Raw genomic sequence first — 26243 nt, forward strand, 5'->3', positions numbered from 1 at the left:
CACCCTTCTGAGGAAACTCATTTCGGCCGCTTGTATCCGCGATCTTATTCTTTCGGTCATTACCCAGACTTCATGACCATAGGTGAGAGTAGGAATGTAGATAGCTCGGTAGACCGAGAGCTTTGCCTTCTGGCTCAGCTCTCGTTTCGTCACAACAGTGCGGTAGAGAGACTGCAATACTGCCCCAGCTGCTCCGATTCTCCGGCTGATTTCCTTCTCCATCTTTCCCTCACTCGTGAACAAGACCCCGAGATACTTAAACTTCTCCACCTGGGACAGAGTCTCGTCCCCTACCTGGACTGTACAAACCATCGGTTTCCTGCTGAGAACCATGGCCTCAGCAGCATGTTCAATGTTGTTAAAAATAAAAAGTAAAAATAAAAGTTTAAATGAGTTTGTATTTTATTTCTGTGGTTTAAGGTAAAATAAGATAATCCTTTATTGATCCCACAACAGGGAAATTTGGGTTACTTTGTTTACGTGTTTCAAATATTGGTAAAAGAGAACATTAATTTTCTTGAAAAGTGAAACATTTGTTATCCTGGCATTAATAGTACTGTGATTATGTATGGCAGTGGTCCCCAACCACCGTGCCGTGGCCCGGTACCGGTCCGTGGATCGATTGGTACCGGGCCGCACAAGAAATAAAAAGAATAAAAAATAAATACATTTTTATTTATTTTTTATTAAATCAACATAAAAAACATAAGATACACTTACAATTAGTGCACCAACCCAATAAAACTCCCTCCCCCATTTACATGTAGCCATCCTTAGTTAAAACTAATATATTTTTCCCTTGTCCCTTCAAGTGATGATCAAAAACTTGGTCCCCATTCCAAATGATAACCTGTGTGTGTGTGAGAGAAACTGAAACTGATGTGATCATTAAATTTGATTACGATCATAGGGACTGTACCCCGTCCTCCGCCCAATTGTAGCTGAGATAGGCTCCTGCGCCTCCCGCGACCCCGAAGGGAATAAGCGGTAGAAAATGGATGGATGGATGGCATACGGACTGTCAGCATTTCTTGACATATTTAAGCAAAGACCATTGTTAACCCGTCCAACGCTACAATACTTTCGGTGTCGTGACCTCGGTTTACAAACTCAAGGCCAGGGGGCCAGATCTGGCCCGCCCCATTTTTTTTTATCTGGCAAACACCTGGAATTGATGTGTCAATAAAGTACTTAACATTTTTTTTTGGAACGTGCTCACAGTTAAACTTTTCCAGGGGACATAATTTTATCTGGGTTAACAGGACTGAGTAAAAACACAGGGACATGCCTGAAGTGGGAATTCTAACTAAATGTTGTGTGGAAGTCGCTTCCTTCCGGGTTCGTTGGGCCACCAGTCACCGACATCACCACTCCTTTTCAGGGTTAACAATTATGTTTATTTTACAATAAACTCTCAGATGTGCAAAGTCTTTGTGTGCTTTTCAACAATTGTCTTTTCCCTTGATCGTGCACATGAATGGCTTTCCCTTCAGAGTCGCTGCCTTGCTCTCGCTCCCCTCGTGCTTCGCCAACCGCCATCAACAACGCTCTCTCCTTCCCAGCTGCTCCCTTTAACAGAGCGACAGGTGATTAGATAAACGCGCCCAGGTGGGCCATCTACTCACCTGTCGCTGATCTCGAAGCCGGTCCTGACACATCCTGCTTCGCCGCAGGCCCGCAGGGCCACGCCCCTCCACTTACCTCCCGCCAGACTCAGGCCGGGACGCCGTCCGGCCGCGCCTACTCCCCCCACCCCCGTGAGGGAGCGGGAAAGAAAGTCGGCCACGGTCTGTGGATCACTCTGAAGTTGTAGGGTTGCAACGCTAGATACCAACGGGTGATCCGCGCATTGGCATCTTTCATGCGGTGGAGCCACTGGAGGGGTTTGTGGTCCGAGCAGAGGCTGAATGAGCGTCCCGGAGGTAGTATCGGAGGGCCCCGACCGCCCACCTGATGGCGAAGCACTCCCTCTCCACTGTGCTGTACCTGGCCTCCCTTTCTGATAGCTTGCAGCTGATGTAGATGATAGGTCGGTCGACGCCCTCCACCTGCTGGGACAAAACTGCTCCCAGTCCTCTCCCCGACGAGTCAGCCTGCAGACAAAACGGTAAAGAAAAACCAGGCATGTGCAGGACCGGCTCCTTGAAGAGGGCCTTCTTAACCCTCTCAAACGCCTGCTGGCTCTGCTTCGTCCACTGGACCAGATCTGGAGCACCCTTTCGGGTGAGGTCAGATCTGTCCTAGATTTGTGGTCAGGTCCGCAAATCGGGGGTTAAACCTCCGGTAGTAACCCGCCAGCCCCAAAAACTGCCTCACCTCTTTTTTCGTCTTGGGTGTTGGGCAGGCCGCAATTGTCGCGGTTTTGTCTACCTGCGGCCGCACCTGCCTCCTCCCAAGTGGTACCCCAGATACTGTATTTCCCTCCGGCCAACTGCACACTTCGCCAGATTGGCGGTGCGCCCTGCCTGTCTCAGGGACTCGAGCACTGCCCCCACCCGCCGCATGTGTTCTTCCCAGCTGCTACTCTGGATGATGACGTCATCCAGGTAGGCAGCCGCATATTCAGCGTGGGGTCGCAGTACCCGGTCCATGAGGCGCTGGAATGTGGCGGGCACACCAAACAAGCCAAACGGAAGTGTCACAAATTGGTACAAACCTTCCGGAGTGGAAAAAGCTGTTTTTTCCTTGGACCCTGGCGACAAGGGAATCTGCCAGTAGCCCTAGGCTAAATCCAGTGCCGTGAAAAAACGAGCAGTGCCCAGCCGATCCAGGAGCTCATCGACCCGAGGCATTGGGTACGCGTCAAAACGTGATACTTCGTTCACCTTGCGGTAATCCACACAGAACCGCACAGTCCCATCCTTCTTCCCTACTAGAACAATGGGGCTGCACCACGCACTGTGGGATTCTTCTATTACCCCCAATTCCAGCATGGATTTTAATTCCTCCCGAACTACTTTGCGTTTGTGTTCGGGAAGCCGATATGGCCGAGACCGCACCGTAACCCCGGGCTAGTCTCAATATGATGTCGGATGAGATTCGTGCGGCCGGGCCGTGAGGAGAACACATCAGAGAAGCGCCGCTGCAACTCAGCCATATCCGCTCTCTGCGCTAACGTGAGCTGGTTGTCACAGGGAAGATGAGGGGGCGGGCCAGAGCGCAGGACCTCTGGTCCCAACTCCTCCTCCTCCCTCACTTCTGTTACCATGCCTTCAGTAGGTTCAGATGGTAAATCTGAGTGTCTCCGCGTCGGCCCGAGCGCTGAACCTCATAATCCACATCACCCACTTGCCGTGTGACCTCGAAGGGTCCCTGCCACCTCGCAAGTAATTTCGAGCTGGATGTTGGGAGTAATACACCAGTCACCAAAATCACCACTCATTTCCGGGTTAACAATGATGTTTATTTTACAATAAACTCTCAGATGTGCAAAGTCTTTGTGTGCTTTTCAGCAATTGTCTTTTCCCTTGATCGAGCATGTGAATGGTTTTCCCCTCAGAGTCGTCTGCCTTGCTCTCGCTCCCCTCATGCTTCGCCAACCGCCATCAACAACCCTCTCTCCTTCCCAGCTGCTCCCTTTAACAGAGTGACAGGTGATTAGATAAACGCGCCCAGGTGGGCCATCTACTCACCTGTCGCTGATCTCGAAGCCGGTCCTGACACATCCCGCTTCGCCGCCCCTCCACAGTTGTTTATTAAAAAGTCAATAAACTTGAAAGTAGTTGGGATAAGACGTACAACACAGCTGTCAAACTCAAGGCCCGTCGGCCAGATCTGGCCCGCCCAATCATTTTGAATGGCACGTGAAAATTTGGAAATAATATGCATCAATTAAGTACTTTATCTTTCTTTCTTTTTCTATTTTGACAGACAAAAAGAAATGTACTGCATGCAGTTATATATCCTTTAAACTTTATCTATCTAATAATGCAACATATATTATATCATACATTCGAAACATTTTTGGGGTAAAAACATACATAAATATCTACTCAGCCTTATGATTTCAAAGCAAGTTATCCATCAAATGGTACACGGTAAACATGACAATATAAATATATTTTTAAAACAGCTCGGTCTTCAGAATCCTACCGTAAGAAAAAAAACTGTGGTACCATTTTACATTTACTGTGAAAACAGAAACCATATTTTTTATGCAAAAAAACAACAAAAAAACTGGCAGCTGAATCACCAGAATTTTACAGTAAAATAAAGTGTGACCGTTTTACTGTAAATTTTATGGTAAAATGTTGTGATTTTTTTGACCGCAAAATCTACAGATTTTTTTTTTCTTACGGTGTAGGTAAAATATACACTTACTACTCAAAAGTCTCCTGTCAGAGAGAGTTTCAATTCCCACCTCCGGAAGAACTTTGAACATGTCACGAGGGAGGTGCTGGACATTGAGTCCAAGTGGACCATGTTCCGCACCTCTATTGTCGAGGCGGCTGATTGGAGCTGTGGCCGCAAGGTAGTTGGTGCCTGTTGTGGCGGTAATCATAGAACCCGTTGGTGGACACCGGCTGTGAGGGATGCCGTCAAGCTGAAGAAGGAGTCCTATCGGGTTCTTTTGGCTCATAGGACTCCGGAGGCAGCGGACAGGTACCGACAGGCCAAGCGGTGTGTGGCTTCAGCGGTCGCGGAGGCAAAAACTCGGACATGGGAGGAGTTCGGGGAAGCCACGGAAAACGACTTCCGGGCAGCTTCGAAGCGATTCTGGACCACCATCCGCCGCTTCAGGAAGGGGAAGCAGTACACTGTCAACACCGTGTATGGTGAGGATGGTGTTCTGCTGATCTCGACTGCGGATGTTGTGGATCGGTGGAGGGAATACTTCGAAGACCTCCTCAATCCCACCAACACGTCTTCCTAAGAGGAAGCAGTGTCTGGGGAATCTGTGGTGGGCTCTCCTATTTCTGGGGCTGAGGTTGCTGAGGTAGTTAAAAAGCTCCTCGGTGGCAAGGCCCCGGGGGTGGATGAGAACCGCCCGGAGTTCCTTAAGGCTCTGGATGCTGTGGGGCTGTCTTGGTTGACAAGACTCTGCAGCATCGTGTGGACATCGGGGGCGGTACCTCTGGATTGGCAGACCGGGGTGGTGGTTCCTCTCTTTAAGAAGGGGAACCGGAGGGTGTGTTCCAACTATCGTGGGATCACACTCCTCAGCCTTCCCGGTAAGGTCTATTCAGGTGAACTGGAGAGGAGGCTACGCCGGATAGTCGAACCTCGGTTTCAGGAGGAACAGTGTGGTTTTCGTCCTGGTCGTGGAACTGTGGACCAGCTCTATACTCTCGGCAGGGTCCTTGAGGGTGCAGGGGAGTTTACCCAACCAGTCCATGTGCTTTGTGGACTTGGAGAAGGCATTCGACCGTGTCCCTCGGGAAGTCCTGTGGGGAGTGCTCAGAGAGTATGGGGTATCGGACTGTCTGATTGTGGCGGTCCGCTCTCTGTACGATCAGCGTCAGAGCTTGGTCCGCATTGCCGGCAGTAAGTTGGAATCGTTTCCAGTGAGGGTTGGACTCCGCCAAGGCTGCCCTTTGTCACCGATTCTGTTCATAACTTTTATGGACAGAATTTCTAGGCGCAGTCAAGGCATTGAGGGGATCCGGTTTGGTGGCTGCAGGATTAGGGCTCTGCTTTTTGCAGATGATGTGGTCCTGATGGCTTCATCTGGCCGGGATCTTCAGCTCTAACTGGATCGGTTCGCAGCAGAGTGTGAAGCGACTGGGATGAGAATCAGCACCTCCAAGTCCGAGTGCATGGTTATCGCCCGGAAAAGGGTGGAGTGCCATCTCCGGGTTGGGGAGGAGATCTTGCCCCAAGTGGAGGAGTTCAAGTACCTAGGAGACTTGTTCACGAGTGAGGAAAGAGTGGATCGTGAGATCGACAGGCAGATCGGTGCGGCGTCTTCAGTAATGCGGACGCTGTATTTATCCGTTGTGGTTAAAAAGGAGTTGAGCCGGAAGGCAAATTTACCGGTCGATCTACGTTCCCATCCTCGCCTATGGCCATGAGCTTTGAGTTATGACCGAAAGGACAAGATCACGGGTACAAGCGGCCGAAATGAGTTTCCTCCGCCGGGTGGCGGGGCTCTCCCTTAGAGATAGGGTGAGAAGCTCTGCCATCCGGGTGGAGCTCAAAGTCAAGCCGCTGCTCCTCCACATCGAGAGGAGCCAGATGAGGTGGTTCGGGCATCTGGTCAGGATGCCACCCGAACGCCTCCCCAGGGAGGTGTTTAGGGCACGTCCAAGGAGGCCACAGGAAGACCCAGGACACGTTGGGAAGAGGTGGACGAAGTGGCTGGGGAGAGGAAAGTCTGGGCTTCCCTGCTTAGGCTGCTGTCCCTGCGACCCAACCTCAGATAAGCGGAAGAAGATGGATGGATGGATGGATACTCAAATGCACAGGTAATCGTTTGACAATACCATGCGGCTAATCCTTAAACATGCATGTTTCTTTTATTAATGTTACAAGCGGCCGGTCCTCTGAGGGCAGTTAAAACTGCAACGTGGCACTCAATGAAAAGGAGTTTGACACCCCTGATGTAAAACAAAGATGTCAAAAATAAAATAAAATAAACATTTGTGAAGGATTTAAATTATTATATTCATGGCAAAGTCTGATATTAGGAAGCGGGGGCACAAAACAATTCATATATGAACTGAATTGTATGTGAAGTGTGGGACACAGTATTGTTTTTTGCAGTAGTAGTTTTAACTGACAACACACTGCCATAACCTTAACCACAACTCCTGAACACACACACGCCACAAATACGTTAAAGATAGCAAGGTCGCTTTTCCAACTGTGTGCGACTGAGGTCAAAGAGGCCCTCTGACTGAAAAACCACACAAGTGCGTGGATCTCAAATGTGTGCAGTGTCAGCATTGTAAGCTAATAATTGTGCAACACAAGTGGGAGGGGGCTAAAAAAAACAGCCACCTTGTCAGATAAATGATACGAGTTCATTCTTTGATGTCAGGGTTTTCATTTCATGTATATTTAGCTTGTACCCATCAACAACTTTGTGTAATTTGAAAAATGTGATGGCTTTGATAATTACTCCCAAATTCTTCAAATTGTTTTTTTTTCCAAAGTCATAAATAATTCACACACTGGCAAAGCAAGTTTTGGGTCTGTAAAATGCCCAAAATGTATTGTTTATTGTGAGAGAGAAAACAACCACACTGTAAAGTATTATTTCAAATGTTGTACAGCCCTCAATATGTGTTAAGCTAGAATAAATAGGATATAAATCAGCTTAAAATATGTGATGTTGGTGCCAGTAAAAAGAGGTAGTCAAATAAGATGTATCATCTTAACTAAACTGGTAATATAGACGATAATTACAGAGGAAAATCCAAACTCAAACAAATGCTATTCATTATTTTTCATTAAAAATAGGCCTCAAAAGTCATGTGACGACTCAGCGAATCTTGTCCGCTCAGTGAGCGTCTAAAAATGACAAAACATCAGCTTTTTTTTTTGTGGCACATATGACAATAACCATAGAACCAACAACTGGCTGCTCAGAACAATGAGAACAATAAATAATGAGTATCACAAGGCTTAACAATTCTAGCAGTAATAAATAATAAAACACCCCAAGGTTTCCGCTCTGTTCTTTGTTTGTGAAATTAATTACACAGTGGTTACGGTTAAGAATCTTAAAATCTTTCTTAAAGGGTCTCCAACGTGGTCTTTTTAGAACATTTTAAATGAAATTGGATCCCAGAGGGGCACAAGTAAATTCCCATCCAAAAAAAACAAAAACAAAAAAACATCTTAAAAGGGAAACTGCACTTTTTTTGGGGGGGGATTTTGCCTATCGTTTACAATCATTATGTAAGACATGAGGATTTATGGATTTTTTTTTTAATGCATTAAATATTAAATAAACGTCAATAAAAGTCCGCTTACAGCGGAGTTCATGGGAGCTCCACTTTTCTGCCCATAAAATCTGATAACCATTCAAAAAGCGTCAACAATACTCAGTTTACATTTTGTGACTTGAATATTAATAAAGTATTGGTGATTTTTTAATTATAAGCGCTAACGCAGACAAACTATTTATAGCGGCGACGTGATTGGTATGTTTTGGTATTTCAATTTTCTTTTTATAAATGGAAATGGTATTAAGTTTTGGGAGATAATTAGAGGACTTTATGATAATATTAATAGTTGTATCTTACTTGTCTCTGGCACAACCCCAGTTTCCAAAACAAAATAGGCATTCCTCAAGGGTGACTGTTATTACCATATTTGAACCTGCTGGCACAGAAATAATAGTCAATTAGCATATGAAACAACACTCTTCCTAATAAATGAAGAACAAATTCCAACTGCTATTGAAAAGATTCAAGAATTCTGTAATGTATCAGGAATTTGCCTAAATTTTAAAATAACGAGGATTGTTTCCTATCCATGAATGTGTGAAATAAAATATTTCCAATGTCTCTGTAAATTCTGAGTTGAAATATTTAGGAATTACCTATAAAAAAAACCCAAAAACAATCATAATAATTGTGTGAACGATAGACAAAATTTAAAAAAATAAAATTGCAGTTCCCCTTTAAGGTTGTGTACGGGGCAAATCTGCCAGTCTATTTAAATAAGTTTAATAATGACAGTTTGACACTGCAAGAATGAGTTCCTTTCTATCCAGTGTGTTTTGAAATTAGGACAAGTTGGAATTCACTATAATACCTCTATGGAGGTATTATAGTAGCAAAACTATTTGCAAATGCATATATCAATTTGTGCGTCTGTAATCCGATTCAAGTGTACTAATTTGTGTGTCTGTATTTCAATCTGTGTGTGTGTGTGTGTGTGTGTGTGTTATCAGATCCGTGTGCGCATGTTTCAATTTATGTGACTGTATTTTGATCTGTGTGTGTAAAAAAATAAAACGTGTGTCCACATATGCGGTCCTCTCCAAGGTTTCTCATAGTCATTCACATCGACGTCCCACTGGGGTGAGTTTTTCCTTGCCCGTATGTGGGCTCTGTACCGAGGATGTCGTTGTGGCTTGTGCAGCCCTTTGAGACACTTGTGATTTAGGGCTATATAAATAAACATTGATTGATTGATTGATTGATATATATGTATTCAGATTTGTGTAAAACAGGAATTCTGATTGGCTGTCTTTTTACATGTGATGTTTCTGACAGCGTAAGAACGTGTAAAAATAATTGTCTGCAACTTCATCTTTCCTTTCCCTATACTTACCACTCGTTGCCACCTTGAACCCACTTATTTTATTCTGTGTTGGAGTCAAACACAGACTCTCAGTGATGCACACACTGAGAAAACCTAACTTGTTCACAGGTAACAATACTGATAATGTATTTAAAGAAGACAAAAATAATTCTGAGAACTAAGTTACTGCTAAAATATTAACTTTTACTTACAGCAAGTGATTGAGAGTCTCATGTGGTGGCTTCAACACAGAATAAAATGAGTCAGAGTCGTGTATAAGGAGAGTATGGCTAACTAAACAGACGCCACGACTGCTACCGAAGATGTGTGCGGCTGTGCCTGGATGCATGGAATTGCTGTCATTATGATGAAGTGAAATAATTAACTCATATTATGTTTTGCATATGGTGAATGCTTATATTCATCTGGGAGAAAGCAAACCAACAGTTTAACTAGTAGGTATTTCAGTTTGGGCACATAATAACATAGGGCCCTTTAGTATTGACATTTGTGTGTGGATTGGATTAGTTCTCGTGAAAGAAAGGGCAATAAAATTTGACCTTGGAATGCAAAGATGATGGCTCTATCCGTGAGAAGAGACTACATGTTTAGCTCCAGGAACTGCAGTCCTGTATAATGACGCTTGCTTGTAATAAAGCAACTTTTGGTTCAGTAAATTGTCTCCGACGTCTCTTTTGATCCAGCCGCACTGCCGTGTCACCCTTCTGTCCGGACAAGGATGACAAGACCAGAAATACACATCAATGATGTTAGTTTTTCTGACGAAATAAGCCAAAATAATACGCCTGTATATAGTTTTAAACATACTCCAGCTCATAAACTTACAATAAAATATAATTTTATTTTGTGAAAGTATACTTTTACGACTGCAGTTGACGCACTCTGCTGCTACATTTCTGCAGTGTTTCGTGATCAAAAGGCACTCTAACATGCACCCGACGGCGCAATAAGCGTACAAAAAAAATACACAGAATGAACAAAAAAATTTACTTATTACCCTCATTTTGCTTAAATTAGATTTGGACCAACAATCACAAGTATGACTTGTGTGTGAAGTATGTCAACTGTGGTGGCTGCCTCCAATGTATTTGTGCTGTATGTATCACTCATGTATTATTCTCACTGATCTTTCTTTTTTTTTTAACATACTAAGTTTAAGTGTGCTGTTGTAATTATTTTTCCATAATAACTCAGATATTGTAACGCTGACAAGCACTAGAGACTATGGAGTGATTTTTTGGTCCAAAACACATTTTGCTTTATTTATCATTGACATATTTCTTGCCACTTTGTTGTATATTTTTTATGAGGTTTCCACTTTTTTCTCATCTATTATTACACACATTAGGTTTCTTTAACTCTTTCAATATCAGTCTACTCGTATTTGACTGTCTGTTCTGCTGTTACCAAATTGCATTATTTTAGTTTTCCTGAAATTAAAAATAGTCTACTTTTGTCAAACCATCTCTTCAATGTGTTCATTTTTTCTGTTATTTGTATTTGTTTCTGTGTGTTCTGTCCTTAATAAAACACAGATTCCACAATTTTCGCGGGTGGAGCAGCCCCATGCTGTACAATAGGGCATTTCACACATCGACCAATTAATCAGGAAACGCCGCAAACACATAGCATTAGCGCACTGGTTCTTAACCTGGGTTCGATCGAACCCTAGGGGTTCGGCGGAGGTCAAAACACACCCGACTCATCGTGTAAATACAAACTTTTCCCTATCGGCGTATTACGGATACGGCAACAGCTGACTGGTTTGCAGGTGTGTAGTTTGTTGTGAGTTTATGCACTGTGTTGGTTTTGTTGTTTGAACAAGGTGATGTTCCTGCACGGTTCATTTTATGCACCAGTAAAACATGGTAACACTTTAGTATGGGGAACATATTCACCATTAATTAGTTGCTTATTAACATGCAAATTAGTAACATATTGGCTCTTAACTAGTCATCATTAAGTACTTATTAATGCCTTATTCTGCATGGCCTTATTATAACCCTAACCCTCTAACCCTAACCAAATAACTCTAAATTAAGTCTTTATTACTTAGAATATGTTCCCCTAGTGTCCAAATAACTCTAAATTAAGTATTTGTTACTTTGAATATGTTCCCCATACTAAAGTGTTACCAAAAACATAACTTTGTGTTGAATTTAAAAAAAAAAAAAATTGTATTTTTCACTAAAGAAGGGTTCGATGAATACGCATATGAAACTGGTGGGGTTCGGTACCTCCAACAAGGTTAAGAACCACTGCATTAGCTTAAAGTTAGTAGTAGTCATGGCGCCATTTAGTTATGTGAGTGCCGTTTTGACCAATCATTGCGATGCCTGAAACATACAGTTGGCCATACTCTCTTAACACCTGAATATGACATGAGTGGGTGCAAAGCGCCGACTAGTGGCGAGTATAGGAAAAGGAAAGGTGAAGTTGCATACAAACAAGTCTTTTACACCTTCAGATCACTGCACGGACAAACAAGTCTTACATGGCATAAGAGTCACAAAAATCTTAATGTAAAAAGACAGCAAATCAGGGTTCCTGCTTCACATACATCTGAATACACAAACACATATGACTGTGGAGGTTCCACTGTGTGTGGCTCTACAATAACTTAACAGATAAAGCAAACATATATTAAACTTTTTAAGAAGAAGGCCAAAGAGACTTGAAGAAGGCCTCAGCTTGTTGAAATAGTTTCAACGTGACAGCAGATTTGTATCAGATTCCCAATAAATGGCTGACATTGATTGACAGGAACAAGACTACAGAAAGAGAAAAGGAGGAAAAGAGAACAACATTGAAATAAAAATGCAGTCACATGCTGTCTATGTGTGAAATGTGAATGAACAAAGAATGTTACCTTTTGCTTCTGTGTGCAGCTTGGAGCCATCAGTACTGGTCACTTTACAGGAAACAAAGGTTTTCCTGCCTTCCCTTTTATCAAGGGAGGATTCGATTAACACTGTACTTCCTAGCGGGATTGGGCTTGGGAGAAAACAAGTGTTTGTTAAGACATAATTAATTTATCCATTCGGTGTCCATAAATGGTCCAATTAAAGCCTCTATCAATTAGGGATCGATTATCCCCTGTGCTTAAGTAAAAAAAGGTGCACAATTGGACAAATTCTGGCTACGCGGCTCTTTTAGTGTTTTCTATTTATTTATTTACATATGGCAGGCCGCCACACGTAAATTTAAGGCTGCAAAAAAGAAAAAAGAAAATTAAATATTTATATATATATATATATATATATATATATATATATATATATATATATATATATGTATGTATGTAAACACATACATACAGTCGTGGTCAAAAGTTTACATACACTTGTAAAGAACATAATGTCATGGCTGTCTTGAGTTTTCAACACTTTCTACAACTCTTTTTTGTGATAGAGTGATTGGAGCACATACATGTTTGTCACAGAAAAAAACATTCATGAAGTTTGGTTCTTTTATGAATTTATTATAATAATAATAGATTTTATTTGTAAAAAACACTTTACATTGAGTAAACAACCTCAAATTATGGGTCTACTGAAAATGTGACCAAATCTGCTGGGTCAAAAGTATACATACAGCAATGTTATTATTTGGTTACATGTCCCTTGGCAAGTTTCACTGCAATAAGGCGCTTTTGGTTGAATTTTTGTCTTGACAAAATTGGTGCAGTTCAGCTAAATTTGGACTTGTTTCTTCATCATTGTCCACAAGTTTAAGTCAGGACTTTGGGAAGGCCATTCTAAAACCTTAATTCTAGCCTGATTTAGCCATTCCTTTACCACTTTTGACGTGTGTTTGGGGTCATTTTCCTGTTGGAACACCCAACTGCGCCCAAGACCCAACCCTCCGGGCTGATAATTTTAAGTTGTTCTGAAGAATTTGGAGGTAATCCTCCTTTTTCATTGTCCCATTTACTCTCTGTAAAGCACTAGTTCCATTGGCAGCAAAACAGGCCCAGAGCATAATACTACCACCATGCTTGACCGTAGGCATGGTGTTTAAAGGCTTCACCTTTTCTCCTCTAAACATATTGCTGGGTATTGTGGCCAAACAGCTCAATTTGTGTTTCATCTGACCACAGAACTTTCCTCCAGAAGGTCTTATCTTTGTCCATGTGATCAGCAGCAAACTTCTGACGAGCCTTGAGGTGTCGCTTCTGGAGCAAGAGCTTCCTTTTTGCATGGTTGCCTCTCTGTCCATGGCGATGCAAAACACGCTTGACTGTGGACACTGACACCTGTGTTCCAACAGCTTCCAATTCATTGCAGACCTGCTTTCTGGTGGTTCTCGGTTGACTCTTGATCATCCTGACCAATTTTCTCTCAGCAGCAGGTGATAGTTTGCGTTTTCTTCCTGATAGTGGCATTGTCAAAACTGTGCCATGCACTTTATACTTACGAACAATTGTCTGCACAATTGCTCTTGGGACCTTAAGCTGCTTTGAAAGGGCTCCAAGTGACTTTCCTGACTTGTTAGAGTACATGATTCATTTTTTCAGATCGGTGCTGAGTTCCTTTGACTTTCCCATTGTCACGTTTGTAACCGAGTCCACTTGAGCCCTATTTAAATGGGCTCAGAGAAGTCAACAGGTGTCGTCAATCATAATCACTTCATAATCGCTCACATGAAGTTAAGAGGCAATGCCATGAAGCTAATTGGATTTGAACTGGTCTTTTACAGAGAGTAAATGGGATAATGAAAAAGGAGGAATACCTCCAAATTCTTCAGGACAACTTAAAATCATCAGCCCAGAGGTTGGGTCTTGGGCGCAGTTGGGTGTTCCAACAGGACAACGACCCCAAACACACTTCAAAAATGGTAAAGGAATGGTTAAATCAGGCTAGAATTATGGTTTTAGCATGGCCTTCCCAAAGTCCTGACTTAACCCCATTGAGAACATGTGGACAATGCTGAAGAAACAAGTCCATATGAGAAAACACATTTAGCTGAACTGCACCAAATTTGTCAAGAGGAGTGGTCAAAAATTCAGCCAGAAGCTTTCCAGAAGTTTGTGGATGGCTACCAAAAGCGCCTTATTGCAGTGAAACTTGCCAAGGGACATGTAACCAAATATTAACATTGCTGTATGTATACTTTTGACCCAGCAGATTTGGTCACATTTTCAGTAGACCCATAATAAATTCATAAAAGAACCAAACATCATCAATGTTTTTTGTGACCAACTAGTATGTGCTCCAATCACTCTATCACAAAAAAATAAGACTTGTTGAAATGATTGGAAACTCAAGACAGCCATGACATTAGGTTAGATCCTTTTAGAGTGGATATGCTGCATTCTTACCTGCGGTAATCAATGTTGAGGTTGGCAGTCACCAATGGTCCAGAGATGTATGCTGCATTCGTCCCTGTCACAGAATCAATCATGGTGGCTATTGCCCCCCCGTGGACATGTCTGGAAGTACAATCATTACAATGTTCAACAAGTCAAGATGTTGGAGTTAATTCAATCCATCCATCCCTTATTTACCGCTTGTCCCTCTCGGGATCGCGGGAATGCTGGAGCCTATCCCAGCTGAAGGCGGGGTACACCCTGGACAAGTCGCCACCTCATCGCAGGGCCAACACAGATAGACAGACAACATTCACACTCACATTCTAGTCATTTAGATTCAGACAGACATGAATGCAGACGGCTACTTAGATTAATAGATTTGTTTTTCTTAAATGACCCTCATCCCATTCTCAAATACAACTAAACAAGAAAACAAAACTGGCATGCCCAAAAAAGGGCCGAAACAGTATACATTTTCAATAAAGTTATAATATTACAGGAAATCATATGTGAAGTAATTTCATAAGAAGAGTCCTAATGTGAGGGGAAACTTTAAAAGTTGAAATATTAAAGACAACATTTATATTTTTTTTATTCAGACATTTTTAATATGTATAACACTTTACAATATCTACATGGGTTGATTTACAAAATGTAAAATCTTAAAGTGGCCCCCGTAGCCTTAAATTAATCAGAATGCGGCCCCGAGTGAAAAATGTTTAGACGCTTTTCAATTTACGAACTTTTAGGTCAAGCCAAATGTACCTCCGCGTGCGGACCATGTGTCTATGTACGGACGCTTCACTTGTTCATTTAGTGTTCCACTTGCAGGCAAAAAGCTGAGTGCAGCATTTTAGTGAGGAGGCGCAGCCCCCTACGTCACTTGCTGCACATTACAGTACACTATTAGTCACTCACTAGTCATTGCTTCAGCGTGTGTACCTTTTTACTTTGTGTTTTTGCACCTTCTGACAAGTTTTGTCCATTTTGCCAACTCTATATGAGTCCCAAAAACTCTACAGACCAGCGTGGAAAGAAGGAGGGAAAAAAGACTATTCGCAAGGAGTACATTTATGCCGCTTACAAGTATGGAAGAATTAACGACGCATGCTTCCTACTAAAGCAAGTTTTAATTTTGATGAGAGAAAAATATGCCAGAGCAGACTTGTTTCACAGCAGAGGAAAAGACTATCTCTGCTTAAGTAGCACCCACTTCCTCCTTTGCCCATGCTAATGTGGGTGTAATTTATTTTTTTTAATGTTTATTATTGAAGTTAAAGTTAATAATAATAATGGATTAGATTTTATATTGCGCTTTTCTATTATTAGATACTCAAAGCGCTCACAGAGAAGTGGGAACCCATTATTCATTCACACCTGGTGGTGGTAAACTACATTTGTAGCCACAGCTGCCCTGGGGTAGACTGACGGAAGCGAGGCTGCCAGTTTGCGCCTACGGCCCCTCCGACCACCACCTATCATTCATTCATTCACCAGCGTGAGCATCACCGGGGGCAAGGGTGAAGTGTCCTGCCCAAGGACACAACGGAAGCGATTTGGATGTCAAGAGGCGGGGAGCGAACCTGCAACCCTCAGGTTTCTGGCACGGCTGCTCTATCCACTACGCCATACCGCCCCTTGTGATTTCTAATCGTTTGTGAGGGCACCAGTGTGACTTCCGTGTGTGTGCGCGCGTGTTGGCAGAGCAGCGAATACAGCACAGTTCAGCTTGTTATTACAGAGAAAGCTCATCCATCACCCCTTGTTATGTTTGATATGCAAGAAATGTATAGCACTTTAGGGCAGCACGGTGGAAGAGGGGTTAGTGCGTCTGCCTCACAATACAAAGGTCCTAAATAGTCCTGGGTTCAATCCCGGGCTCGGCATCTTTCTGTGTGGAGTTTGTATGTCCTCCCTGTGACTGCGTGGGTTCCCTCCGAGTACTCCGGCTTCCTCCCACCTCCAAAGACATGCACCTGGGGATAGGTTGATTGGCAACACTAAATTGGCCCTAGTGTGTGAATGTTGTCTGTCTATCTGTGTTGGCCCTGCGATGAGGTGGCGACTTGTCCAGGGTGTACCCTGCCTTCCGCCCGATTGTAGCTGAGATAGGCTCCAGCGCCCCCCGCGACCCCGAAGGGAATAAGCGGTAGAAAATGGATGGATGGATGGATAGCACTTTATGTGTTCAAAGTGTACAAACCTTTACTAAAAAATGGACTATTGTCGATGCTCGACCTCATTATTTATATTTACGTTGTTTTTTTATGGAGAAATTTGCTTCACTATACAAATATGTCGATTTATGAACCCCATTCAAGAACCAATTAAGTTTGTAAATTGTGGGTTCACTGTAGATTGATAGCTGAATAGACAAAAGGATGGATGGATAGACTGACAGATGGCTCACCCTGGAGGCCCCTCCAGCAGGTGTCCAGCCTGAAAAATGCAGACAGTCCTCTGCTCTTCTTTGTTAAGAAAAACAACATACTCAAAGGCAGCTCCAGGGGTTTTTATGCTGCGGGTAAATAAACGATTTTTGGACTGGATTAATTTACTGAGGTAGGCGCCACCTGAGAGAGAGAGAGAGAGAGAGAGAGAGAGAGAGAAACATAAAAGTTTTATAAGAGTCAGTGTGTGAGATGTTTTTTCATATTTGGCTTTTAATTGGGTTGGGTGTAAGTTTGCGTCAGTCAATGCTGTCCACCTGTAGCATACTTGAGGGTGCGATTGTAGCTCGGCAGTCTCCTCCAAGGGCCCCTATTTTTCTCCCCAATTTCAGTCTCCACCTCACACTGGCTATTGTAGTAGTTGTACAAGCGCATCATTTCTGCACTCCATGAGGAGTTAGGCAGGCTAAAGTCCTGAGGCTTAAAAGACAAGGAGAAGGGCAGCCCCTAAGGAGAAAGACAGGTTAAAATTAGTATAAGGCACAATTTTGTACTGACATGCTGCCATTTGAGTGCATAAGTGCATTTGCACGTCAAAATATGGTGAACTGTCAGTACCCGAATGTTGCATTCTAACCGAGCAAAAAGATGCGTGTGCAGTGAGGGGCCCTTACCACTGCTAAAAGCAACTGTCTTGGATACTTAGCAGAGAAAGAGGGACTAACTGAAGTGGTTGCAATTCACAAAAAAAAGAGAGAAGAAGAGAAAGTAAATACAGTAGTACCTCAACTTACAGTGTCTGAGTTTTCAACTCACAACACTTGTACCAGTGACGAACACAGTGAAAAACAAAATGATCACAAAACCAAATACCTGTGGGAATATTTCAGTTTTAAACCTTTGGAACAAAAGGAGACTATCAACACTGAGGAAACCAGTTTACTGAATTTGCGTGAGAATGGCAGCAACAAAAAAATCAAACCCGACAACTTCCATGCCTACTTGAAACACAACTGGTAAAAGACGTGCACATAAAGATGCAGACCCTTTGACCTGACAGTCCACACTTACTGAGGTGTTTGGTGAACAAGGTCAGTGCTAACAAACAGTGCAAAAATAGTCTGCGCTCACAGAAAGTGTGATCAATATATATGTTGCCATTTAATATTGTTATAAAACTAGCAATTAAAAAAAACGCTGCAAACATTTGATAGACATTTGTCGTTGTCATGTCATGTTGGTGTTTCCTTGCTCGGAATCTGCCAGACCTGTTAATACATCTGCTTATACTGTATGGTTTATATTGTTACTCTGCACATTTTGTTTAAAAGGTTCTAACTTGAGTGTGAGTTAAGTATTGTACAACTCGACCTCTGCCTACGTGCTCAATATTGAAGTGCTTTATTTGGCCTTTTTATTTATGGTTTTGGTTATATATATTTGAGGGTCCTTAACCTTCTCCTTAACAGAGACAGAACCCATTTCATTGTTTTTGGTTGTGATTTTTATTAAAGTGCAACATTTTACTAACAGACAAGAGTATATTTATTAGTATTTGTTTGTTTTATTTAACTTGGAGATTCAAAAGTTCACATTTCAATTACAATGTAAAAATACACGAGAAATACAAGTTTATTGCATTTGAAAGGATATACTTGCAATATTATTACATATTATGATTTCATCAGTGGTTAATTTGGTCTAAAAAAATACTATTGACAATAATATTGTTTAACGACAACAATTTGTACGTCCAAACATTGCAGAGCAAAATTTGTTACCGGCCCAGGCCTAGCTCTTATCTCAAAGCTCTCTCAAGATGGGGTACTCTTAACTTGAGGTATCACTGTATTTTAATTTATATTTTCAGTAAATTTGCCTTGATTCATCCATTTGGGACAACACTGCACTGTCAAAAGTAGTTTTTAGGATACATATCAGACCCTCCAGAATTTTAACATGTTGCAATTGCGCCAATTCACACTATTTCAACAAATACATGCACATTTTCATTACGCTCAAATATCAACTGTCTGACCAATGAAATGTGATCCAGCATCCACTGTTTCTTGTTTAGTCAAACCAGGAACAGCAACACGTAACAACTATCTCAACTCCAAATTGCTCTAACGCAGAGGTCTCACACTCATTTTAGTTCATGGGCCGCATGGAGGAAAATCTATTCCCACGTGGGCTGGACGGATAAAATCATGGCATAATAACTTAAAAATAAAGACAACTTCAAAATTGTTTTCTTTGTCTTACTGCGGCCAAAAAAAACAAGCACATTCTGAAAACTTACACATAGGGATGATGTTCGAAACCGGTTCTCCCGATTGTTCGATAAGAAAAGAACCGATTCCATGGATTCGAATCCCTTTTTGAGAACCGGTTCCCGTTATCGAAGCCACTATACCGTATTTTTGTGACCATATGGCGCACCGTATTAAAAGGCGCCGTGTCAGTTACGGGTGCTATTTCTGTATTTAACGCATAAATAAGGCAAAGCGTATTTTTGGGCGCAAGCATGGTTAAACATACGCTGCCTTAAAACATACGCTAGCATGCATGGACGCTAGGGGTGTAACGGTAGGTGTTTTTGTATTGAACCGTTTCGGTACGGGGGTTCCGGTTCGGTTCGGAGGTGTACCGAACGAGTTTCCACACGAACATATGAAGTAGCCGCTTAAACTTAAGTCTTAACAAGCTGCTCTGCTTTCTGCCTCTGTCTCTTACACAGCACCCAGCATTATCCCACTGGAGCCTATCTCAGCTACATTCGAGATCTTCTGTGTCCGAAATGAACAGCTGGGCAAGTTCTCCATCAAACATGCCAGATTCCCTCTCGCCATTTTCAAAGTCAGTCTCGTTGGCCATTAGCATAGCAAGCTAGCACAACAGTAAAAGCTGACTTCTCTTGCCCCGTTGTGCATATCAATTCGCTACCGTGCTGGTTCTTCTCCAGTGTGCTTCACCGGGATGTCGAAAGTGAGCGTCCATATTGGTGATGTATTTGTCGGCAATTTTTTAATTTACAATGCACATAGCAGCACTATATGTTCACTGGGGGCGTGCCTTTAGTGTACTCTCTCACCTGAAACCTTCACCCTATAACGGCCGCATGCTGTCCTCAGTCACGTCCGCTTTTCCTCCATATAAACAGCGTGCCGGCCCAGTCATATAACATCTATGGCTTTTGGAACTCAGTGCACACACAACAACCTATCTGGATTCGATAAGAGATTCGATAAGTAATCAGTTCGATAAGAGGATTCGATAATGGGCTCGAACTCAATAATTTCTTAACGAACATCATCCCTACTTACACATATCCTCTTGGCAAAACACTAAGTTAGTTGAAAATTCTGAGGAAAAGATTGGTATAGTTTCAAAACACCACGAAGAACACAATGAACTTAGACTTTGTCTCAGTGTATTTACAAAGCCAATAAACTTTAAGCACTTCCTGTTTAGCATTCTCATGTTGGCAGTTCACAATTAGAGACGTGTTTGGAAAAGCAATTGAGTGTCTCCTCAAACCGCCACATTGGTGACATCCACAACACATTCATTTGTCATCATTCAAATATTACGATTATAATATAATTAAAGGCCTACTGAAACTCACTACTACCGACCACGCAGTCTGATAGTTTATATATCAATGATGAAATCTTAACATTGCAACACATGCCAATACGGCCGGGTTAACTTATAAAGTGCAATTTTAAATTTCCCGGGAAACTTTCGGTTGAAAACGTCTAGGTATGATGACGTTTGCGCGTGACGTCAATGGTTGAAGCGGAAGTATTGGGACACATTGTATCAAACAGCTCTGTTTTCATCGCAAAATTCCACAGTATTCTGGACATCTGTGTTGGTGAATCTTTTGCAATTTGTTTAATGAACAATGGAGACTGCAGAGAAGAAAGCTGTAGGTGGGATCGGTGTATTAGCTGCCGGCTGCAGCAACACAACCAGGAGGACTTTGAGTTGGATAGCAGACGCACTATCCGACGCTAGCCGCCGACCGCATCGATGATCAGGTGAAGTCCTTCGTTGCGCCGTCGATCGCTGGAACGCAGGTGAGCACGGGTGTTGATGAGCAGATGAGGGCTGGCGTAGGTGGAGCGCTAATGTTTTTATCATAGCTCTGACGATGTCCTGTAGCTAAGTTAGCTTCAATGGCGTCGTTAGCAACAGCATTGCTAGGCTTCGACAGGCGGCACAGCATTAACCGTGTGGTTACAGGTCCAGTGTTTGGTTCGGTGTCTCCTGATAGTAGTATTGTTGATCTTCTGTCTATCCTTCCAGTCAGGGGCTTATTTCTTTTGTTTCTATCTGCATTTAAGCATGATGCTATCACGTTAGCTCCGTAGCTAAAGTGCTTCACCGATGTATTGTCGTGGAGATAAAAGTCACTGTGAATGTCCATTTCGCGTTCTCGACTCTCATTTTCAAGAGGACATCTGTGTTGGTGAATCTTTTGCAATTTGTTTAATGAACAATGAAGACTGCAAAGAAGAAAGCTGTAGGTGGGATCGGTGTATTAGCGGTTGGCTGCAGCAACACAACCAGGAGGACTTTGACTTGGATAGCAGACGCGCTCCGACGCTAGCCGCCGACCGCATTGATGATCGGGTGAAGTCCTTCGTCGCTCCGTCGATCGCTGGAATGCAGGTGAGCACGGGTGTTGATGAGCAGATGAGGGCTGGCTGGCGTAGGTGGATAGCTAATGTTTTTAGCATAGCTCTGTGAGGTCCCGTTGCTAAGTTAGCTTCAATGGCATCGTTAGCAACAGCATTGTTAAGCTTTGCCAGGCTGGAAAGCATTAACCGTGTAGTTACAGGTCCATGGTTTAATAGTATTGTTGATTTTCTGTCTATCCTTCCAGTCAGGGGTTTATTTATTTTGTTTCTGTCTGCAGTTAAGCCCGATGCTATCACGTTATCTCCGTAGCTAAAGTGCTTCGCCGATGTATTGTCGTGGAGATAAAAGTCACTGTGAATGTCCATTTCGCGTTCTCGACTCTCATTTTCAAGAGGATATAGTATCCGAGGTGGTTTAAAATACAAATCCGTGATCCACAATAGAAAAAGGAGAATGTGTGGAATCCAATGAGCCCTTGTACCTAAGTTACGGTCAGGGCGAAAAAAGATGCGTCCTGCACTGCACTCTAGTCCTTCACTCTAACGTCTCTCATCCACGAATCTTTCATCCTGGCTCAAATTAATGGGGTAATCGTCGCTTTCTCGGTCCGAATCGCTCTCGCTGCTGGTGTAAACAATGGGGAAATGTGAGGAGCCCTTCAACCTGCGATGTCACGCTACTTCCGGTACAGGCAAGGCTTTTTTTATCAGCGATCAAAAGTTGCGAACTTTATCGTCGATGTTCTCTACTAAATCCTTTCAGCAAAAATATGGCAATATCGCGAAATTATCAAGTATGACACATACCTGTAGAATGGATCTGCTATCCCCGTTTAATCATTTCAGTAGGCCTTTAAAACAATTGTCAAAATGACACCATAATAGCCGCATTAAAGGTAACATACTATACTTATATATATATATACATAAAACTACAAACTTAACCAATATGAACATGGTAGATTTAAGCAAAAAATAAAATAGCACAAACAACAAATGTAAAAACACACATTTTTACAATGGAGTTTAGAGTATACATTGTCAACAAATTGCGAACGCTGCATGGAACTCTAACTACAAAGATTCAGTTCATAAAATCAATTACCTGACAATCGGTGTGTGGGTGTTTTTCAAGATTTGGGCTTGGCCCCTTAGTTCCAGTGAAAGGAACTTTGAATGCTCCAGGATACCAAAACATTTAGGACAACTCCATGCTCCCAACTTTGTGGGAACAGTTTGGAGCGGGCCCCTTCCTCTTCCAACATGACTGTGCACCAGTGCACAAAGCAAGGTCCATAAAGAGATGGATGACAGAGTCTGCTGTGGATGAACTTGACTGGCCTGCACAGAGTCCTGACCTGAACGCGATAGAACACCTTTGGGATACATTAGAACGGAGACTGAGAGCCAGGTCTTCTCGATCAACATCAGTGTGTGCCCTCACCAATGCGCTTTTGGAAGGATGGTCGAAAATTCAATATAGTATAGATAGATAGTATAGATCAGGGGTCACCAACGCGGTGCCCGCGGGCACCAGGTCGCCCGTAAGGATCAGATGAGTCGCCCGCGGGCCTGTTCTAAAAAATAAAAATAAAAAAATAAAAAAATATATATATATATATATATTTAAAAAAAAAATAATTAAATCTACATAGAAAAAACACAAGATACACTTTCAATCAGTGCATCAACCCAAACAACCTCCCCCATGCACACTCATCCACTCACACAAAAGGGGTTATTTCTTTCTGCTACCAATATTCTGGTTCCCACAACATAGACAACACATCTGCAAGGGACACAGTCCCTGAAGCACACATGATTGTATAGGCTGCTGGTCCACTAACATTTTCATTAATTACTATTTTTTATGTAATTATTTTTATATTGTTTTACTTTATTTTTTATCCAAGAAAATGTTTTTTATTTATTTCTTATTTTATTTTATTTTTAAAAAAAGGGCCTTATCTTCAACAGACCAGGTTGTCAATGAAATTTGATTTGTTTAAAGGGTTTTTTAAACCAGGCCCAGTCCAGATAATGTCCAAGTCGGACTCAGCAACACACACCTTCATTCATGTACACAGAAAAAAACTAGGGAACACAACAGATTGCATATAATTTATAAACAAAATTACATTTTCAAAATAAGCATTTATGTACAGTCCAGATTATGTCCAGGTCACTCAAATTAGGAAACACAACAACAGATATCATATAATCTATAAACATAATTATACTTTCAAAAATAAGCCTTTGAGGACTTCTCATCTTTTTTTTTAATGTTTTTTGGCATCATTATCGTTTTCAACCATGTAACTTTCTAAAGTTAGAAAATACTGAATAAATGTTTTAAAGAAAGTAATACTAAGTGAATATCTGTTTTTGGCCTTAAAAATAAACATTTTACAGAGTACTATAATTAAATTGACTAAATCATGATTGTCAATGAACTCTCCTAAAATAACAGAAACCACATTAAGCTTCATAAACAAACCAATCCTTAAACACATTTTTTCAACTTCCACCCAAAACAAAGACACAATATGACAATACCAAAACAAATGCAGGGTGGATTCAGGCTCCTGACAACAAAATCGGCAATCATCTGACTCTGTCATATTCCATAATTTTAACATTTTCCCTGTGGGTAAGAAGTTATAAATAATTTTAATTTGAAAATAACGATTTTGCACATCGATAGTGGTTTTATAGATTAGTTTGAATATGGCATCCCATGGCAACGGGCAGTCAAAAAAGTCCTCCCATTTTCCATTTGTGTTGTATGAGGCAGCCTTCAAAGATTTCTTTATTAAATAAAAATTATATATTTTTCTATTTATTTTAGTTCCTTTTTGCCAACTAGAATTTCTTATTAGAGGTTTACAAACTAATAATTTAGTAGTTCCATAATTAATTATTTGTTTCCATCTTTTCCCAATTACTCCAGTTAGTTGAAAAAATGAAAAGCTTGAGCAAGCATCACCATACATAGTTCTAAATTCATCATACTTCATAATTTTACCATTCTCATTGATAATATCATTGACAAAAATGATTCCTCTTTCAAACATATTTTTCCAAAAGAAAGGCTTTCCATCTATTACAATATCAGAGTTCATCCATATTAACTGCTGCAAAATATCGTCTCTTTTTTCTGGCACATAAAATTGAAAACACCACTATGAGTGGATTGTTTCCTTTATGAACCCCGCCATGTTTCCCAGCAGACTCTCTGGGAGGGGATCACTTGTAAAAAAGGATACAATTTATTTTGATACAGTACATGTTTTTTGTCCAACAGGACATTTGTGTACCACTCAATGTTTAAATACATCTTTGGAACAATTGATGCTTTTAAAGACAGACACATAGCTTCAAGGTTGAGAAGTTTCAGGCCCCCATATTCATACTCTTTGTACAAAACCTTTCAAACACAGAACACGCCTCACTGATGCACATCTGCGAGACTCACTCAGAGTTGCAGTGTCAAGTTACACACCAGAGTACAACACACTAGTTAACATAATGCAATGCCAGGCTTCCCACTAACTGACAAAGAAACAGATAACAGATTTGGTGTCCAGTTCAAAGTGTGACATGATTTAAAAAATGGAGAGTTTACTTTTGTATTTTACATTTTGTTAAAAAATGTTAGTGGCTAGCTAGTTAAAATGGGATATTGTGATTTCACAAGACTGTCTTAGAAGTGATCATTTGAAAATGTTCAATTTGAAAAATGTGCACTTAGAGAAAATATAAAAATAAAGTGTTGCATATTGATATTTATCTGTTTCTATATATATTTATTGTGAGAAATCATTAAGATGATCAGTGTTTCCACAAAGATAAATATAATTAATTATTCATAATAGAGTTAAAGGTAAGATGAGCAAATTCTGGCAAATTATTTAAGTGTGTATCTAACTGGTAGCCCTTCGCATTAATCAGTACCCAAGAAGTAGCCCTTGGTTTCAAAAAGGTTGGTGACCCCTGGTATAGATAGATATGCATGAGACAATTTTATGTCAGTATTAGTACGTATACTAACCACAACATATAGGCACAAAAATACATACCACCATGGTCCGCGCAATGCTGTTTGTGAATTGAAGGCAGGAGGATGGCTGATACTTGTATGGAGTGGAAACAATGTTCTTATAAGCCTTTAGTATTCGAAACAAGCTTCTCGCCATCTGTGAGTTGATTGACATGATGAAGAGCGTAAAAAAGAAAACAATAATTGAACAACAGTTTTTTCTCAGGGATGTCTAAACGGAGGGAGATTCAGACGATAGCCGTTGGGGACGTAACCGTTGCTAACCGGAGCATATCCTCATAACCTGAAGCGTCGCAAAATTTAGCTAACGTCACAGTTGTCTCTCAACCGATATAATTTTTTAACAAACTTGTGTACAAGAATGGAAAAACTCTTGAAACAAATTACTTTAGTAAAGCAAGTTCACCTCTGTCAACTTCCGGCATGAGGAAAACGCAAGTCGTGATGTAATGTGTGACGTTTAGGTCAGGTGACGTATTCCTGCATTGTAATTGGGCAGAAGAGAGCTCGGTAAAAGCTACAGCGGCAACAAAATCACTAATTTATTTATATAAATATTGTAATTTGAGCCAAACATTTTATAAAATGTATTATTAAGACAATGAACATATTTTATA

General features: G+C 41.5%; 1 protein-coding gene across 6 annotated transcripts; it reads right to left on the minus strand.

Moving 5' to 3' along the window:
* Positions 1 to 786: 786 nt before the first annotated feature.
* Positions 787 to 26163, minus strand: them4 (thioesterase superfamily member 4). Of its 6 annotated transcripts, none has more exons than XR_009822192.1 (7): positions 25646 to 26163; positions 17235 to 17424; positions 16938 to 17100; positions 14537 to 14647; positions 12086 to 12210; positions 1702 to 3576; positions 787 to 1569 (listed from the first exon to the last, which is right to left on the minus strand). XR_009822192.1 is itself a non-coding variant. In XM_062029965.1 (7 exons), the coding sequence occupies exons 2-7, from the start codon at positions 25760 to 25762 to the stop codon at positions 3449 to 3451; spliced, it is 834 nt and encodes a 277-aa protein (XP_061885949.1). In that variant the 5' UTR covers positions 26033 to 26163; the 3' UTR covers positions 787 to 3448. The 6 variants fall into 6 exon arrangements, 5 of the variants coding, with proteins under 5 accessions (XP_061885949.1, XP_061885950.1, XP_061885948.1 ...); XM_062029965.1 differs by having other exon boundaries at positions 787 to 3576; positions 25646 to 25762; positions 26033 to 26163; XM_062029966.1 differs by having other exon boundaries at positions 787 to 3576; positions 25646 to 25762; positions 26014 to 26163.
* Positions 26164 to 26243: the final 80 nt, after the last annotated feature.

This window comes from Entelurus aequoreus, linkage group LG20, assembly GCF_033978785.1.
Source record: "Entelurus aequoreus isolate RoL-2023_Sb linkage group LG20, RoL_Eaeq_v1.1, whole genome shotgun sequence".
Classification (NCBI taxonomy): Eukaryota; Metazoa; Chordata; class Actinopteri; order Syngnathiformes; family Syngnathidae; genus Entelurus; species Entelurus aequoreus.